We start from the raw sequence: 17,545 nt of genomic DNA, 5'->3' as shown, positions 1-17,545 counted from the left end.
GAAAAACCAGCTGTGATCCTTGTGCCAAACAGCTATCTGCTTCACCCTATCGTCCGGACAATTACACGAATGACCGACAACGGAGGAGGTCACAAGTTGTTTCCATAATAGGCCAGTTATCAGGAAGCGAACAGTGAGCGTATGCTGTATACACCTCTGATTCAAATGCTGGGAATATATGTATATACCCCTGAAACAGTCACTGCGATCTCCACGATAACCACAGCACTACTCGCCGCCACCATCAGTCGATTTTATTATACAGGATGACTGGAGGCATGGTTCTGGCTTTCAGGTGTGTGGTGTACAGAACAAAAGCAACACTACTATTACGTTTTACATTTAATCCAAATGATAGGCAGTGTTTATAAAACATGTACAAAATATTTTACAATAGGGACAAAACAATACAGCATATACAGCTACATAAAATAAAAAGGAATAGCGTAAGAAAGTTACTACACCACTCACAGAGATGAGTCAACTTAGTGGAAGAGCACTTTGATTTGGGAACCATTCAGCTAACAGGATTCATGCATACACAATGTGTATCTGTTTACTGGAATCAAGATCATGACCTTTTATCAGTACCTGAGTGATACACACATCATCCCGTGATGACCTCACGTGGGCCGGATTGTGGGGCCCTTCAGGATTTTATGAAACCCACAACTTATGCGATAACTTCACTCTTGATGATTGCAGAAGTTTGAGATCACCGCCATACTTTCCATTAGGATTTTACCTTAGCCATGACATGTGACATGGCTGCTGTCAGTTATCTGGCCTCTATGGATTTGTGGTTTATAGGCAGGGGTTACAGTTATGAGAAAACATGCAGATTCTTCCCCGATTAACTCTGAAGTAAAAAATGTATATCCCATGACTATCAATTTATACAAGCCCCAATATTCATACTTTTCCCATCAGTGCCAGGTGTCTGGTGAAGATGTTTGGATGAAAGGAATGTGCACCTGTGAAAAGCAATAGTATCTCTAAGGTGTGAGGTATTTGCTTTAATCCTCTCACTTTACAAAAACCTTTTCCTGTCTTAATTATTTGTCCAATCCTCTGAAAAGAGTTCTCCTGTCTATTCTAAATCTGAATTACCTGTCCAAACAATAACTCTTTGTTGTACATTATCACTTTATTTACAGATATCTCTTCAGATGACTATTTGACAAAACTATGTTTGGTTTTACTTTTTTTATGCTGTGAGGGGTTGTAGTATTGAGGACCTTCTAGGGGTAATCAGGGTAAGACGGCTGTAAGCGGGGGCGCCACAACTTGCATGCTCAATTTAGGGTGCCAACTTCTGTGGCAAAGAAGGGTACATAAAGATGAATAAGTAATAGGGAAATGATTGAGGCTCCATACCCCTTTCCACCTACCTAACTTTAACACGTGATTTAATGTATATGCCATAGGAATTATATACATTTTTTCATTTCTATAGTGCCAATTTGTAAAGTTTTTCTGATCAGGATCATATCAAGTAGTTCCTTTTTAATAAGGTATAAATAAAGTATCTAAATACGGTATTAATAATTGAGATTTTTCGTTGTGAGAGACATGTACGTACTGACACATTTCTGCTCCATATTGTATGCACAGTTACATATACAAAGTTCTCCTAAATACGCACACTTACATACACACAGCTCTGCTACATATGAACATTTGCATACACATAGAATGTATATACATTACTCCATTTTGCAGTTCCTTCCAGGTCATGTGATTGATTACATGATCTGAAAGGTCCTTGAGCAAGTCAGGTGGAAGGTTCTACAGTTGCTCACTCAGGATATGCAGCCTCTGTGCAGGTCCTGGTACCTTCCTCTCCTGCCAGTACCAATCAGTTAGGTGTGGGGTTGGAGGACAGAGAGCAGTTCTCTCAGTGATCAGGAAGGACACATTTGTCACAGGAAGTTTACTCCAGTCATTAAGACACACACACTAATTTTTCAAGCTGTTTTTCTTGTTAAAAGTGTGTCTTATAGTCCAAAAATACAGTAAGTTTTAATGCAATTTCCCTTTCTCATTTAATTATACGACAGTCTGGTATATGTTATTGTACAATTTGTCAATAATATATAGTTTCTTTCCTGAGTAATTTTTGAATGTCACTACTAGGACAATCCCTTCTAATGCCTCATGTTTGGTCCTGTTAAAATAAAAACACTTACACAAATGTCCATGCAGGAGTCTTCCAGCGGTGTCAGTACTTGTGGTCCCAGGGCTCATGTGAGGTTGTTACATCATGTGAGCACTGCGCCCAATCAGCGATAGTGTCACTGTCCCCACCTTTGGACTAATCGAACAATAAGAGGAAGTCAGATAACTGCCGCCAACCTGGCTTCCTGTTGATATTAACCCCTTCACCCTCGGAGCTTTTTCCGCTTTTTCATTTTCGTTTTTTGCTCCCCTCCTTCCCAGAGCCATAACTTTTTTGTTTTTCCGTCAATATGGCCATATGAGGGCTTATTTTTTGCGGGACGAGATGTACTTTTGAACGATACCATTGATTTTACCATGCCATGTAACAGAAAACGGGAAAAAAATTCCAAGTGTGATGAAATTGCAAAAAAAGTGCAATCTCACACTTGGTTTTTGTTTGGCTTTTTTGCTAGGTTCACTAAATGCTAAAACTAACCTGCCATTATGATTCTCCAGGTCATTAAGAGTTCATAGACATCAAACATGTCTAGGTTATTTTTTATCTAAGTGGCGAAAAAAAATTCCAAATTTTGCTAAAAAAAAAAAAATGCGCGATTTTCCGATACCCGTAGCGTCTCCAATTTTCGTGATCTGGGGTCAGGTGAGGGCTTATTTTTTGCGTGCCGAGCTGGCGTTTTTAATGATACCATTTTGGTGTAGATACGTTCTTTTGATCGCCCGTTATTGCATTTTAATGCAATGTCGCGGCGACCAAAAAACCTAATTTTGGCGTTTTGATTTTTTTTCTCGCTACGTCATTTAGCGGTCAGGTTAATCCTTTGTTTTTATTGATAGATCGGGCGATTCTGAACGCTGCGATACCAAATATGTGTATGTTTGATTTTTTTTTAATTGTTTTATTTTGATTGGGGCGAAAGGGGGGCGATTTGAACTTTTATATATTTTTTATTTTTTTTATATTTTTAATCACTTTTTTTTTTTTTTCATTTTGGCATGCTTCAATAGCCTCCATAGGAGGCTAGAAGCATGCACAACTCGATCGCCTCTGCTACATAGAGGTGAAGTACAGATCACCTCTACGTAGCAGAAATGCAGGGTTGCTTTGAACGCCGACCACAGGGTGGCGCTCAAAGCAATCGGCCATCAACAACCATAGAGGTCTCAAGGAGACCTCTGGTTGTTATGGCGATGCACTGCTGACCCCCGATCATGTGATGGGGGTCAGTAGTGCGAGCACCACCGGCCGCGCGGCCGGGAGCGCTAGTTAAATGCCGCTGTCAGCGCTTGACGGCGGCATTTAACTAGGTAATGGGCGCGGGCGGATCGCGATTCCGCTCGCGCTCATTGCGCGCACATGTAAGCTGTACAAAACAGCTGACATGTCGCGGCTTTGAGGTGGGCTCACCGCCGGAGCCCACCTCAAAGCAGGGGATCTGCCAGCTGACGTACTATTCTGTCAGCTGGCAGAAAGAGGTTAAATACATACTAAGGTGGTGCTGATTGAGTGCAGGGCTCGTGTTATGTAACAACCTCACATGAGCCCCTGTAGCGAGAGTGTTGACACCACTGGAACGGCCTGGCGTGGAAGGTAAGTATCAGTGTTTTTATTTTAGCGAGGCCAAACACGAGGAATGACAAGGGGTTTACCTAGTAATGGACAACCCTGTAGTTAAAAGGGCTTCTCCCCTATGTGGCTTCTCTGATGTGTATTAAGATTTGATTTCTGCTTAAAACATTTCCCACATTCTGAACATGAAAAAGGCTTTTCCCCTGTGTGTGTTCTCTGATGATTAAGAAGATTTGATTTCTGGTTAAAACATTTCCCACATTCTGAACATGAAAAAAGCTTCTCCCCTGTATGGATTCTCTGATGATTAATAAGAGTAAATTTCCGGTTAAAACATTCCCCACATTCTGAACATGAAAAAGGCTTCTCCCCTGTGTGAGTGTGATGGTGCCTAAGAAGAGTTGATTTAACCAAAAAACATTTCCCACATTCTGAACATGAAAAGGGCTTATCCTTTGCGTGAGTTCTCTGATGAATAAGAAGAGATGATTTCTCCTTATAACCTTTCCCACATTCTGAACATGAAAAAGGCACCTCCCCTGTGTGGGTTCTCTGATGAATAAGAAGTCTTGATTTCTGGTTAAAACATTTCCCACATTCTGAACATGAAAAAGGCTTCTCCCCTGTGTGGATTCTGTGATGACTAAGAAGAGTTGATTTAATCGCAAAACATTTCTCACATTCTGAACAGGAATAAAGCTTTTTCCCTGTGTGAGATTTCTGGTGGCTATCAAGACGCTCTTTCCGGTTAAAACATTTCCCACATTCTGAACATGAAAATGGTTTCTCCCCTGTGTGAGTTCTCTGGTGATTAAGAAGATGTAATTTCCGGTTAAAACATTTTCCACATTCTGAACATGAAAAAGGCTTCTCTCCTGTGTGGGTTCTCTGATGAATAAGAAGAGTTGATTTCTGGTTATAACCTTTCCCACATTCCGAACATGAAAAAGGCTTCTCCCCTGTGTGGCTTCTCTGGTGCGTAACAAAATCTGATTTCCTATTGAAACTTTTACCACATTCTGAACATGAAAAAGGCTTATCCCTTGCGTGAGTTCTCTGATGAATAAGAAGAGATGATTTCTGGTTATAACCTTTCCCACATTCTGAACATGAAAAAGGCTTCTCCCCTGTGTGTGTTCTCTGATGAATAAGAAGATTTGATTTCTGGTTATAACCTTTTTCACATTCTGAACATGAAAAAAGCTTCTCCCCTGTGTGGTTTCTCTGATGAATAAGAAGAGTTGATTTACTCGCAAAACATTTCCCACATTCTGAACATAAAAAAGGCTTCTCTCCTGTGTGGGTTCTCTGATGAATAAGAAGAGTTGATTTCTGGTTATAACCTTTCCCACATTCCAAACATGAAAAAGGCTTCTCCCCTGTGTGGGATCTCTGGTGCGTAACAAAATCTGATTTCCTATTGAAACTTTTACCACATTCTGAACATGAAAAAGGCTTCTCCCCTGTGTGGGTTCTCTGATGAATAAGAAGAGTTGATTTCTTGTTATAACCTTTCCCACATTCTGAACAGGAAAAAGGCTTCTCCTCTTTGTGACTTCTCTGATGTTTACCAAGAGTTGATTTGTCTGCAAAACATTTCCCACATTCTGAACAGGAAAATGGCTTCTCCCCTGTGTGACTGCTCTTGTGTCTATCAAGATCTGATTTCCGGTTAAAACAGTTCCCACACTTGGAACAAGAAAATCTGTTCTCCGCTGTGTGACTTTTTTGAGGCTTAGGAAAAGACTTTTCGAGGGTAAAATGGTTTCCATATTCTGAAGGTGAAAATGGCTTCTTTGATTTAGGAGTGGTTAGTTTTTTAATGCTTATTTTGTGACTTTTATTTTCCTTAGTCGATAATGAATCAGAAGACAGGACCTGTTTCAAAGGATCAGATGGTAGATCTTTGTTGTGAAGGGATGATGGTATATTTGGAGTAATGGCATTCACTTCAATTGTATCCTGTGGGATCTCAAGCTCATCTGATTTAAAAACTGAAGATGTCAGCCGTCTCTCTGATCTCCTGGTACAATCATCTGCTAAGACAAAAAAAAAATAATTTTTAAATAAAATATCCTTAATTTTTATTTTTTTTAACATTTTTACTTAAACTGTCGGTGAATAATTCAATATTTTTAAAAAACTTGCAATTTTTACAAAGACAATGACAGTTCACAGTGTAATAGAAAACTTCATAGCATGAACTAGTAGAGCATGGTGTTCAACTGTTTGTTCACTCTGCCTCCCAAATATGCAATAAAAAAACACCAATGTTATGTAGGTGAAAATAATTCTGATAAAATGTCTACTCATCTTACAGAAAACAAGTCTCCATTCAAGACCATCATCTGTCAGTGGAGAAACAGAGGTTTCCACATTATTATTGGCTCAAAGGCTCTTGAAATGGAACATGGATTCCATAAACCAATGCAGCAATATCCGCTCTCCCAAAGTCAAATCTCCCTCTCGCTTCTGAGTCTTGCCGTGTACCCAAACTACATTTAGCATCCATGTATTTCACATTATGATAGTGAGAACCCACTTAACCCATTTCTGACCTCAGACGGGATAGTATCTCCGAGGTCAGATCCCCTGCTTTGATGCGGGCTCCGGCGGTGAGCCCGCATCAAAGCCGGGACATGTCAGCTGTTTTGTACAGCTGACATTTGCCTGCAATAGCGATTAACTAGTTAAATGCCTCTGTAACTACCGCTTCCGGCCATCCGGAAATGCGCTAAACGCTGCCCCCCGTCACGTGATCGAGGGTCAGCGATGCATCGGTCTGACATCCAGAGGTCTCCTTGAGACCTCTATTGTTGTTGATGCCGGATTGCTATGAGTGCCACCCTGTGATCGGCGCTCATCGCAATCCTGCAATTCTGCTGCATAGCGGTGATCTGCACATCACCTCTATGCAGCAGAGGCGATCGAGTTGTGCCAGCTTCTAGCCTCCAATGGAGGCTATTGAAGCATGGCAAAAGTAAAAAAAATGTTTAAGAAAATATGAAAAAAAAAAAAATATATATATAAGTTTAAATCACCCCTCTTTCCCCCCATTTAAAATGAAACAATAAAAAAAAATCGCCCGATCTATCAATAAAAAAAATGAATTCGAAAAGCCAGAATTACTTTTTTTTGTTCGCCGCAACATTTCAGTAAAATGCAATAATGGGCGACCAAAAGAACGTATCTGCACCAAAATGGTATCAATAAAAATGTCAGCTCGGCACGCAAAAAATAAGCCCTCACCTGAACCCAGATTATGAAAAATGGAGACGCTACGGGTATCGGAAAATAGCGCTTTTTTTTTTTTTTTTCTTAGCAAAGTTTGGAATTTTTTTTCACCACTTAGATGAAAAAATAATCTAGACATGTTTGGTGTCCATAAACTCGTAATGATCTGGAGAATCAAAATGGCAGGAGGTCAGTTTTAGCATTTATTGAACCTAGCAAAAAAGCCAAACAAAAAACAAGTGTGGGATTGCACTTTTTTTGCAATTTCACAGCACTTGGAATTTTTTCCCGTTTTCTAGTACACGACATTCTAAAACCAATGATGTCATTTAAAAGTACAACTCGTCCCGCAAAAAAATAAGCCCTCACATGGCCATATTGACGGCAAAAAATAAAAAAGTTATGGCTCTGGGAATGAGGGAAGCGAAAAACGAAAACGAAAATACCCAGGGTCATGAAGGGGTTAATTTATGGTGTGTGTGTGTCTCCTGGAGCACAATCTGGGCACTATGTGTTTGGGAATAAAATGGCAAATGTGTAATTCTCTCTAACATCAACAGTGCTAATTTCCGGAAAGTGCCTGTGGAGTCAAGATAGTCAATACGTCTATAGATTAATTCACTGAGGGTTACAATTTCCAAAATCGAGTCACTTTATGGGGATTTCTACTGGACTGTTTTTTTGTTTTTTTGTCATATTAGGGCTTTTGCAAATGCAATGTCCTACCTCATCTGGGATTTGTTGCTGCGACGTCTGCTTCTGTCACCAAATACCGCCTTATTCATTCTGCAGGCAGCACTGATGATAGAAAAGACATCAGAATCAGAAGCTTTGGGTGGCGCAGGTTCTGTCCAGCCACTAAGATTAGTTTACTTGGACCAGTAGTTCCATCCAGTCTGGCAGTAAGGGTGTGTACTGTCCAGATGAAGTAGGCCGGCGTCACACTAGCGAGTTTTACGGACGTATGAGAGGCGCAGAAAATACGGATTGCACACGGCCCAATGATTCTCTATGGCCCAGCTCCTATCTGCCGTATTTTACTGATCCGTATTATACGGTCTTCTACAGCCGTAGAAAATCGCAGCATGCTGCGTTTGTCACCGTATTGCGCAAAAAATCCGCCAATGAAAGTCTATGGGGGCGAGAAAAATATGGATAAGACATGCGTGTGACTTGCGAGAAATACGCAGCGGTGTTCTATAGAAAAGCCGGCAATTCAGTGCGGTGTACAGTAAAATAACACTGACAGAATAGAATAGGTAGAATAAATGTGTACACATAGAATAGATATATATGTATATTTATATTATTTACAGTTATATGAAAAAGTTTGGGCACCCCTATTAATCTTAAGCTTAATGTTTTATAAAAAAAAATTGTTTTTTTTTTTTTGCAACAGCTATTTCAGTTTTATATATCAAATAACTGTTGGACACAGTAATGTTTCTGCCTTGAAATGAGGTTTATTGTACTAACAGAAAATGTGCAATCTGCATTCAAACAAAATTTCAGGTCGGTCATCTTTTAACGGAAATATAGGGGGCTTTCACGTAACTGGTAGCACAAAGGCTCTGGAAAAGCGAAATGGCTCCTCACCTGTCAAAAGAAATTCAGCAAATTCTGTGCTCCCAAAGCCAAATGCCTCCTCCATTCTGCGCCCCAGTGTACATAAACCATGTACAGTATAGAATCCACATATTTGGCATTTCTGCAGCGATGACGGCCCGCCTAACTTAGGGGTGCATGTCTCCAGAAGCACGGGGTGGGCATAACATAATGGTGACTGCAACATACTTGTCACTACAATGTACTGGTCACTACAACGGCAGTTTGCAATTTTTACTCGGCAAAATTCATTGCTGCTTGTTTCTGGAAAATACCCATGGAGTCAAAATCATCACTACCCCTGTAGATAAATTTCCAAAGGGGTATAACTTCCAAAATGTAGTTATTTGAGGGGGGACTCTGCTCTTTTAGTTATTAGGAGCTCTGTATATGGAGTCCACAAACTGTTCTAGGAAAATCTGTGCTCCAGGAGGCAAATAGCGCTCCGTTCCTCCCATGTCCCTCAGTATAGCCAAGCAGTACGGTACAGCCACATATGGGGTATTGCCACGTTCAGTAGACATTGTGGTGCCATTTGTATCCTCTTCTTGTGTGAAAATATAAAATCTGGGGCTAAAACTAAATTTTGATGGTAAAATTGTAGTTATTTTTTCTTCACTGCTCAGTGGTATATAATTCTTTGACACACCTGTGGTGCAATATGATCACTGCACCCCTAGATGAATTCATTGAAAGGTGTTTGGTGATACAAGCAAAATTAATTGTACTATGAAATATCTGACAAAGTAAGGACGTTTTGACCCCAATGGGGTCTTTATCACAATGTCGCTATAAAAAAATGGAGATAGTATAAGTGATTAATAGAATGATCATAGAGTATCAAAAACAATAGATATTCCATAGGATTCAGTTGTATAACAAAGTGCTGTTCCCTTCATATCCTTTTCATATCTTTCAATTTACTGTTGTATTATTAGTTTGTTTTCATGCTTATCTGCTGCTGCCACGTTGTGATACAAATGAGACAAGAATGTCTGAATGTATGTGTAGATAGTGATTTCATGTATCTATTGCCATAAAGTGAGTAAAACAAAGACAAAATGGAAGCGGGGAAGTGCCCTCCGAGTGACCTATTCGTATTGCATGAGGAGATGTGGCATAAACAACTATGTACGCACGCGCAGCATACTTGCAGTATGAGAAAAAATATTCTCAGAGCGAATAACAAGATAAGCATGGAATTTGCACAATAACAACTCGTGATTTGTACAATAATAGGTTATATAAGAAAAATGCCAGTATGCATGATTAAACTAGATCCAGTTTTAAGTGTATAAAACAGGACAGCACCTCGGTGGGGGTAGGGACTTTTCCAGACTCTTCAAGTGGACGCACTTTGGTCTGTGATGCACGCCGGAATTTTTCCTCCCCCTGCCGAGGTCCCCCGTCAGGAGGAGTGATGCTACAATATCCGGTAATGTATTGATGCTTACTATCTCTATATATATATATATATATATATATAGTTGTATAATAAAGATGTTGATCATTGCATGTCAGAACTTTTGAACCAATCTTGTGCCAAAGGTCAATATAAATCTTTTTAATCATAATAAATTTTATAATCTTGTTTTACCGAAAAAGACTCTTGTCTATGCCTAATTAGTATATTAGTGAGCGCTCCGTAAGTAAGGCGTAACGCCTCTTCATTTGTGACTCGGTAAGACATAAATTGGCGTAGTCGGCAGGATCATTTTGTAGTTTTGAAGTTTTGTTATATTTCTTTTTCTGTAAGGTATATTTAAAAAAAAAAAATTGTATACCATATAGTGATTATAGTATACACATTCTGTGTGCAAAAAAAAAAAATTTTTTAAAAAAGCGTAAGGAAAAAGCTGAAGAAGTTGTCGAGGTTCCCGGCTGGACCGCAGCCCCGTACAACATTTTGGCACAGGAGTTGGTAAATTCGGGTCTGGCGGAGCAATGGTCAAGTAAGCTCAAGGGAAGTGAACCCACTGATGTTGTTGAAGTACTCAGGGGGGTCCCCGCGGGTGATGCAGTGTCGCTTGGGCGTCGTACGTGGATCCTACTTAGTGTATATCGTATTATGCATGAGAGGAATTTGCAAATTCAGAAAAAGTGTTCCCAGTTGGAACAAAAGGTGGTAGAATTAGGAGGGCAGAAAGTGGTGTTGGATTGCAATACCCGCCTTCTCAAAGATAAGTTGGAACACTATCAGGGTGTAGCAGAAAAAGCTGCCATCAAAGTTGCTCAAAATAAATACCGTAAACGAAAAGGAAAGATCAATAAGGAAAAAGTATATAAAAGTAAAGCCGCTGCATCTGTAAATTGGAACCCAGATAAATGGGACGGTGATGTGTGGGATACCTCATCATCAGACGATTGGGAGGACCCACCAGCTCCTGTTATTGATCCTCCAAAAGGTTCATCAAAATTAAAAGCTAATCCTATTCAAAGGCGTATGGAACGTACGGAAAATGAAATAATCCGGGAGCAAGCCCGTGATGCAGCTGGTCACCTTCAATTTGGAGATGACGGACAGCCCATTATGGTGGAACGAGGTGTTCCCCATACTCGAACCAGGATCTCGACTGAGGATTATACTCAAAATGAAGTAGATAGACATCTTAACCCAGTTTAAACAAAAACCCGGAGAAACAGAAATTGCATGGTTGGTTAGGATGCATGATTATGGAGGAACAGGAATAAGATTGGATTCTCAGGATGTCTCTAAATTTGTTACTTTATCTCGAGATCCTGTGATTCAAAGATATTTTAAAAATTATTTTAGAGAAAATGAACACGACCAACTACAAAATATTGTAATGATTGTAGCACGGGCTGTACTGGATAAGTATCCTACGGAGACTGATATTCCAGTTAATGATAAACCATGGTATACTCTCCGTGATGGCATTGAAAGGTTAAAAGAGGAAGCTATGCGGAGTGCACTTTCAGTTCTTGCTGTGGAAGAAGAATATATTGACTATCCAATGACGGCTAGTATGAGGAGTAGGTTGGTGAAGACCGCCCCTCCCGCATTCAAGGCTGTGATATTAACCCTAACAGTAGCTATGACAGGAGAGCCAGTGAGTAGAGTAATTTCTCGAATGAGGGAATTGCAGGATATGGGTGACTGGAAAGCTGCAGCCCAGACATCCTCTCCTCAAAATACCTCCCAAAAGCATCCCGGTAACAGCAAACCTTATAATCCGGAATGGAAAAAAGAAGGGACTCCGTCAAATTCAATGGAGCGGGTGTCCCAAAGAGAAATGTTTCAAGCATTGTTGAAAGCAGGAGTGAGTAAGGAATCTATTGATGGTAAGCAGACAGGTGAACTATGGAAGCTGTACAAACAAAAGGTGTTGTCAGCTAAGAAAGTAAGCACTGCCCCAACAGCCCCGGCAGTAGAAACCGAGAAGAAGGAGGAGAAGACTAAAAGGTCTGAACCTCCAAAGAAAGTGTCATGGGAAGATTTTCAAAATATCTACCCATGGGAAGAACTGGCGGCAGCAGTCGCCACCAGAATAAATAAGGATGACAGTCCCAGAGATTTTCATGGCAGAAGGAGTTACTCGGATGAGGAAGATTCAGCATAGGTAGCCAGCCAAACCTCCGTATGGGCCCGAAGGGACGCACGTCCCTATGTAAATTTGAGTATTCATTGGAAGGGGGGAAATGTGCAAAGAGTCCCCGCTCTAATAGATACGGGGGCAGAGGCTACCTTAATATATGGAAATCCCAACAAATTCAAGGGCCCTAAAATAAAAATAGCTGGATTAGGAGGTCAAGTTATTACCGGGGTACAGACACATGTAGCTCTAAAAATAGGTAATTTACCTATTAGAAAATATAGGGTGCTGGTGGTACCCATTCCAGAATATATCTTGGGGATTGATTTCCTTAAAGGTATGACGTTGAACTTGCACGAAGGAAAATTCTCCTTCGGAATAAAATCAAATGCAATACAGATGAGGCCGGTAGTAGTAGGAAAAGTCAAAATGCCGCCAGCACATGTGCCTCCGGCTACCAAAATGGTGGCGATGAAACAATATCGTATACCAGGAGGATACAAAGAAATAACTGAAACAATTAAAGAATTGGTGGATGTAGGGGTAATGCGTCCCACTACCACTGCATGGAACAATCCCGTGTGGCCAGTGAAAAAGAGCGATGGCTCCTGGCGTATAACAGTGGATTATCGACAATTAAATAAGAATACTCCACATTTGACCGCTGCAGTACCATATACTATTACTATAGTAGAGAATATTCAAAGTCATAATGGCACATGGTATGCCGTTATCGATCTAGCAAATGCGTTCTTCACAATCTCCATCGAAGAAAAGGCGCAGGACCAATTTGCCTTCACCTGGTTGGGAAGGCAGTACACATTTACTAGGTTACCACAAGGATGGTTGCATAGTCCAACTATCTGTCATCGGACGGTGGCAGAGCATTTGGATCCGTTCCAATTAACATCCGATATGCAAATGTCACATTATATCGATGATATAATGATACAAGGACAAGATGATGAATCTGTCAAAGCGCAATTACATCAATTATTATCTCACATGAGAGCTCGAGGATGGGAGATTAACGAAGCAAAGGTCCAAGGACCGGCCCAAGTGGTGAAATTTTTAGGAATTCAATGGAACAAAGGACATAGCGAAATCTTGCCTAAAGCTAGACAGAAAATAATCAATTTCCCAGTTCCTAAATCTAAACAGGAAACTCAATCATATATTGGATTATTTGGATTCTGGAGGCAGCACATTCCCCATTTGGGACAAATGTTGTCCCCCATTGTACAAGGTAACTCGGAAAAAATATGAGTTCCATTGGGGAGAGGAGCAACAAGTTGCTTTTGAGATGGTAAAAGAAGCTATTCAACAGGCTCTAGACTTATGGCCAATAACACCCGGAGGGGTGGAACTACACGTGTCAGTACAAAATATGTATGCAAATTAGTCTTTGTGGCAGAAACAACAAGGGAAGAGAGTCCCTTTGGGATTCTGGAATCGCAAGTTACCTGATGCAGGGGAGAAATACACTCCCTTTGAACAACAATTGCTAGCCTGCTACTGGGCACTAGTGGAAACAGAACAGCTAACACTAGGCCATGAAGTGTTATTAAGACCGGCAATACCTATAATGCAATGGGTTTTGTCCAACCCAAAAACCAACAGAGTAGGACATGCTCAAGAACAAAGTATTATTAAGTGGAAATGGTACATTTCAGAGAGAGCTAAGAAAGGAGAAAGCGGGATCGCTGTTCTCCATGAGAAAATAGCTGATGTGGGGGAAAATGAATCGTCTCCCATAAAACCCACTATTCTGGAGGAATCCCAAGTGAAATGGGGAAAATCATATGAAGATCTTACTGCTGAACAACAGCAGCATGCCTGGTTTACGGATGGTTCTGCCAGATATGTCAATGGCAAAAGACAATGGAAAAGTGTGGCATATAATCCCAAATTGAAAAAACATATAAAAATGGAAGGTCATGGTAAGAGCAGTCAATATGCGGAATTATATGCAATTTTCTTAGCTCTGAGTTTTGAGCAAGGACGTGAATGTCACTTGTATACAGACTCTTGGTCAGCAGCAAATGGGCTAGCCACCTGGATGATGGGGTGGAAAAAATATGGGTGGCTTATCCATGGAAAAGAAGTTTGAGGGAAAGAGGTGTGGGAGAGTATTGAAGAAATAATACAAACCACGCCTACCACTGTTTTTCATGTTGATGCACATGTACCTGCTGATTCACTTGAATGTTTGTTTAATTCCGAAGCAGATAGAGCAGCTGCCATTCGACAAACAGCAGCGGAAACCGATAAAGCAAAAGAAACATGGCTTCACGGTACAGCCGTTTGGGCACATCAGAAAAGTGGACACCTGGGAGAAAAAGCCACTTACAGGTGGGCCCAGGAAAGAGGAGTTCCCCTCACCATGGACATAATAAAACAAATTATTGCACAGTGTCCTGTTTGTCAACATTCCCAAAGGAGAGAGGTGCCACACACAGTAATGGGGCACATAGGGAGGGGACAATTACCTGCACAAATTTGGCAAATGGATTTTATAGGGCCACTATCAGAAAGCAGAGGATGCAAATATATCTGTACCACAGTAGATACATACTCAGGTCTGATGGTAGGTTTCCCATGCAAGGCAGCCACACAATGGAGTACACTGAGAACTCTAGAAATCATAACACAGTATTATGGGGTCCCACTACAAGTACAGACAGATAATGGGTCACATTTTACTGGACAACAAGTCAAAGACCATGCTATGGAACATAACATTCAATGGGTATATCACATGCCTTATTACCCTCAAGCAGCAGGATTAGTAGAGAGAATGAATGGGTTACTAAAGGTCACCATAAAAAAGTTGAACCAATCTGATACTTCATTTGGGCAATGGAGGGATAATCTGAGTGATGCCCTCCAGATAATAAACAATAGGCCCATAACTGATTCCATGACTCCTCTGATGAGGATGCTGACACCCAATCTCACAATACATGAAGCACACGTAGTAGAGACTATTATCTACTGGAAAATTCATGAAGAGGCCAGGATCCCTGAAAGGGCAACACCCCTGTCAGCTGGACTGGATTTGAGTGCACTAGATGTAACAGTCATTCCTTCAGGTAAGGTGGTTCCAATTTCCACTGGATTGGGTTGTCAGATCCCTAAAGGTCACTATGGTCAGATTGCTACTCGTTCCAGTTTTGCATTAAAAGGGGCCATAGTGGTGGGAGGAATTATTGATGCAGATTATCAAGGAGAGATTAAAGTATTGATGTTAAATTTGGGAACAGAGGCATTGATCATTGAGAAGAAACAGAAAATGGCTCAGATGCTATTAATACCCGTAAACTTATCTCTGGGGGAAGAAGGTCATGCCCCTACTGAATTAACTATAAGAGGAGATAAAGGTTTTGGCTCCTCTGACGTAACTAATGTTGGAGCTAAAATTTGGGTACAAAATGCTCAAGGACCGCCTTCAGAAGCTGAGGTAATTGCAGTAGGCAGGGACCGCACCTTGCTGATCATGAGGCCAGGTGTAGAAAAATGGGAGTATATCCCACAGGAAAAATGTTATTTGCGGGAATAAAAGTTATGTTCTGATTTCTGCAGATTTCCTTCCTAATCGTATGTGGAACCCTTGGAGGCGTATTTTTGGACATCGTTAAAGCATGGACTCCAGGTGTTCAATTAACAAGTGAGCGAGTGCCACCTTTGAGGTCACCCGGTGATTGGAAGGTCTACAATTACACGAAAGATGGAAAAAGAAAAAACTTTAGTGATATACTGGCTACTGTAAATATAACTTTATCTAACACCAGTTCTGTATGGATGTATGGACCTGTAATTGAAGAACCGGCTCCATATAATTATCCAGGAAGGAAGTATTGGCCAAGTACTGTTTTGACCAACGGAACTGGAACTGTAAAGATAACACATGAAGAAAATATAGCATGTTGGGAAGCTGAAATGACGGAATTAAATTTAACGACTGGACTAATCGAATCTCGAGTATACGCTAATTATACTTCTAGAAGGTTAAATGATACCAGCTTTATATTTTGTTTAAATCGAACAAAATTGATAGTGTGTTCCAATATGACAGATAAAGTATATTTCACTGATCTTAAGAGGTATTATCCAAATTGGAGAGATTATCTTAGAATAATACAGGTTAATGCATCAGAAATCGATCCTGGACATATCAAAAGATTACCATCATCATGTGTCAAAGTAGGCCGTCAGGCTCAAAAGACTATAATAATTGCCAATATTCGGTTTCCTCCCACTCCTGTTTGTCCTTCAAGAAAAAGAAGAGCATGGTATGACGCCCTATTAGGGGGTTATGGAGCAGTAACAGGAACATTAAATGGTTTTGACATAGAGACATTAGCTAATAGAATGCATAATGCTGGTAAAAATATACAAGATGCTTTAACTATCCAGGGACAATGGATGCCTACTATATGGAACCCTTGGAAGCAACAACTGAAAGCTGATAAATTTTTCTTAAATATGCAAAATAAATCAAATAATTTTGCTTGGGAAGCTAATAATAATATAACTAGGATTGTAAAATGGACGATATGTACTATGCAGACTATATATCAAATACAGCAAAAGAATAATATGCAAACACAGCTAATGACAGGAAATGAACAAATTTGGAGAACTGTTTTTAACAAAACTATTCCTATATCTAGTTGGATTAAAATTGAAGCTCCTAAAATGGTCTGCGGTGATACAACTTGTTCAGGAATAATTCAAATGTATAATGTTGACGATATACAGGTAATGTGTAGGTATATAGTATTGCCATTGATGTTGGGGCTTCCGGGGAATATATTTTTCTGGATGCCAAAATTCAATGGACCTTATGTTGATAACAATAACAAAACTCATGATTTATCTATCTGTGTAGATACTCTGGAAGGCAAAATTTGTAGATTACACTCAGCAGTTTATGAACCATGTCTGCTACAAAATAGTATAAATATATGTGAATTCACTATTTTGCCCATATCTTATAAAATGTTAGTAGAAATAGCTCCTCAAGAAGTATGTGTAGTTACAAATGAAGCTATAATTCCTAAAATGACAGTCCCTTTTGTAGGATGTTTGCAAAATGTAACCACCCTTATCTGGGACAATGACACATTTCTACTGACTCCAAATCAACAAACAAGTAGTAATGTTATATGGAAACCAAAAAGTTTAGAAATACAGGCTTGGGATTTGAATTTAACTAGGATAAAGCAAATAATTGAGCAATCCGCAGAGGGAAAATAAATAATTAGGCAATTAAATCAAAGTTTGCAAAATCATATAATCACTACTACAATTATAAGTAATAAAATGGTTAAAATGGGTTCAGTAACAGCAGATGCCACTTCTCATCATTGGTATGATATTTTTCTTGGGTACTCGCCATCCG

General features: G+C 40.1%; 1 protein-coding gene across 3 annotated transcripts in view; it reads right to left on the bottom strand.

Moving 5' to 3' along the window:
- Nucleotides 1-329: 329 nt before the first annotated feature.
- Nucleotides 330-17,545, bottom strand: part of LOC138663147 (zinc finger protein 271-like) — a 119,774-nt gene continuing 102,558 nt past the window's right edge. For all 3 annotated transcript variants that reach the window (XM_069749286.1, XM_069749285.1, XM_069749287.1), the window contains one exon: nt 330-5,784. In XM_069749286.1, coding sequence (XP_069605387.1) covers nt 3,851-5,784 — 1,934 coding nt within the window. In that variant the 3' untranslated portion in view covers nt 330-3,850. The remainder of the gene's footprint in view (nt 5,785-17,545) is intronic.

This window comes from Ranitomeya imitator, chromosome 2 (assembly GCF_032444005.1).
Source record: "Ranitomeya imitator isolate aRanImi1 chromosome 2, aRanImi1.pri, whole genome shotgun sequence".
In the NCBI taxonomy this organism is placed as follows: domain Eukaryota; kingdom Metazoa; phylum Chordata; class Amphibia; order Anura; family Dendrobatidae; genus Ranitomeya; species Ranitomeya imitator.
Note: the sequence above shows the minus strand (reverse complement) of the source record. Positions and strands in the feature narration are given on the sequence as shown.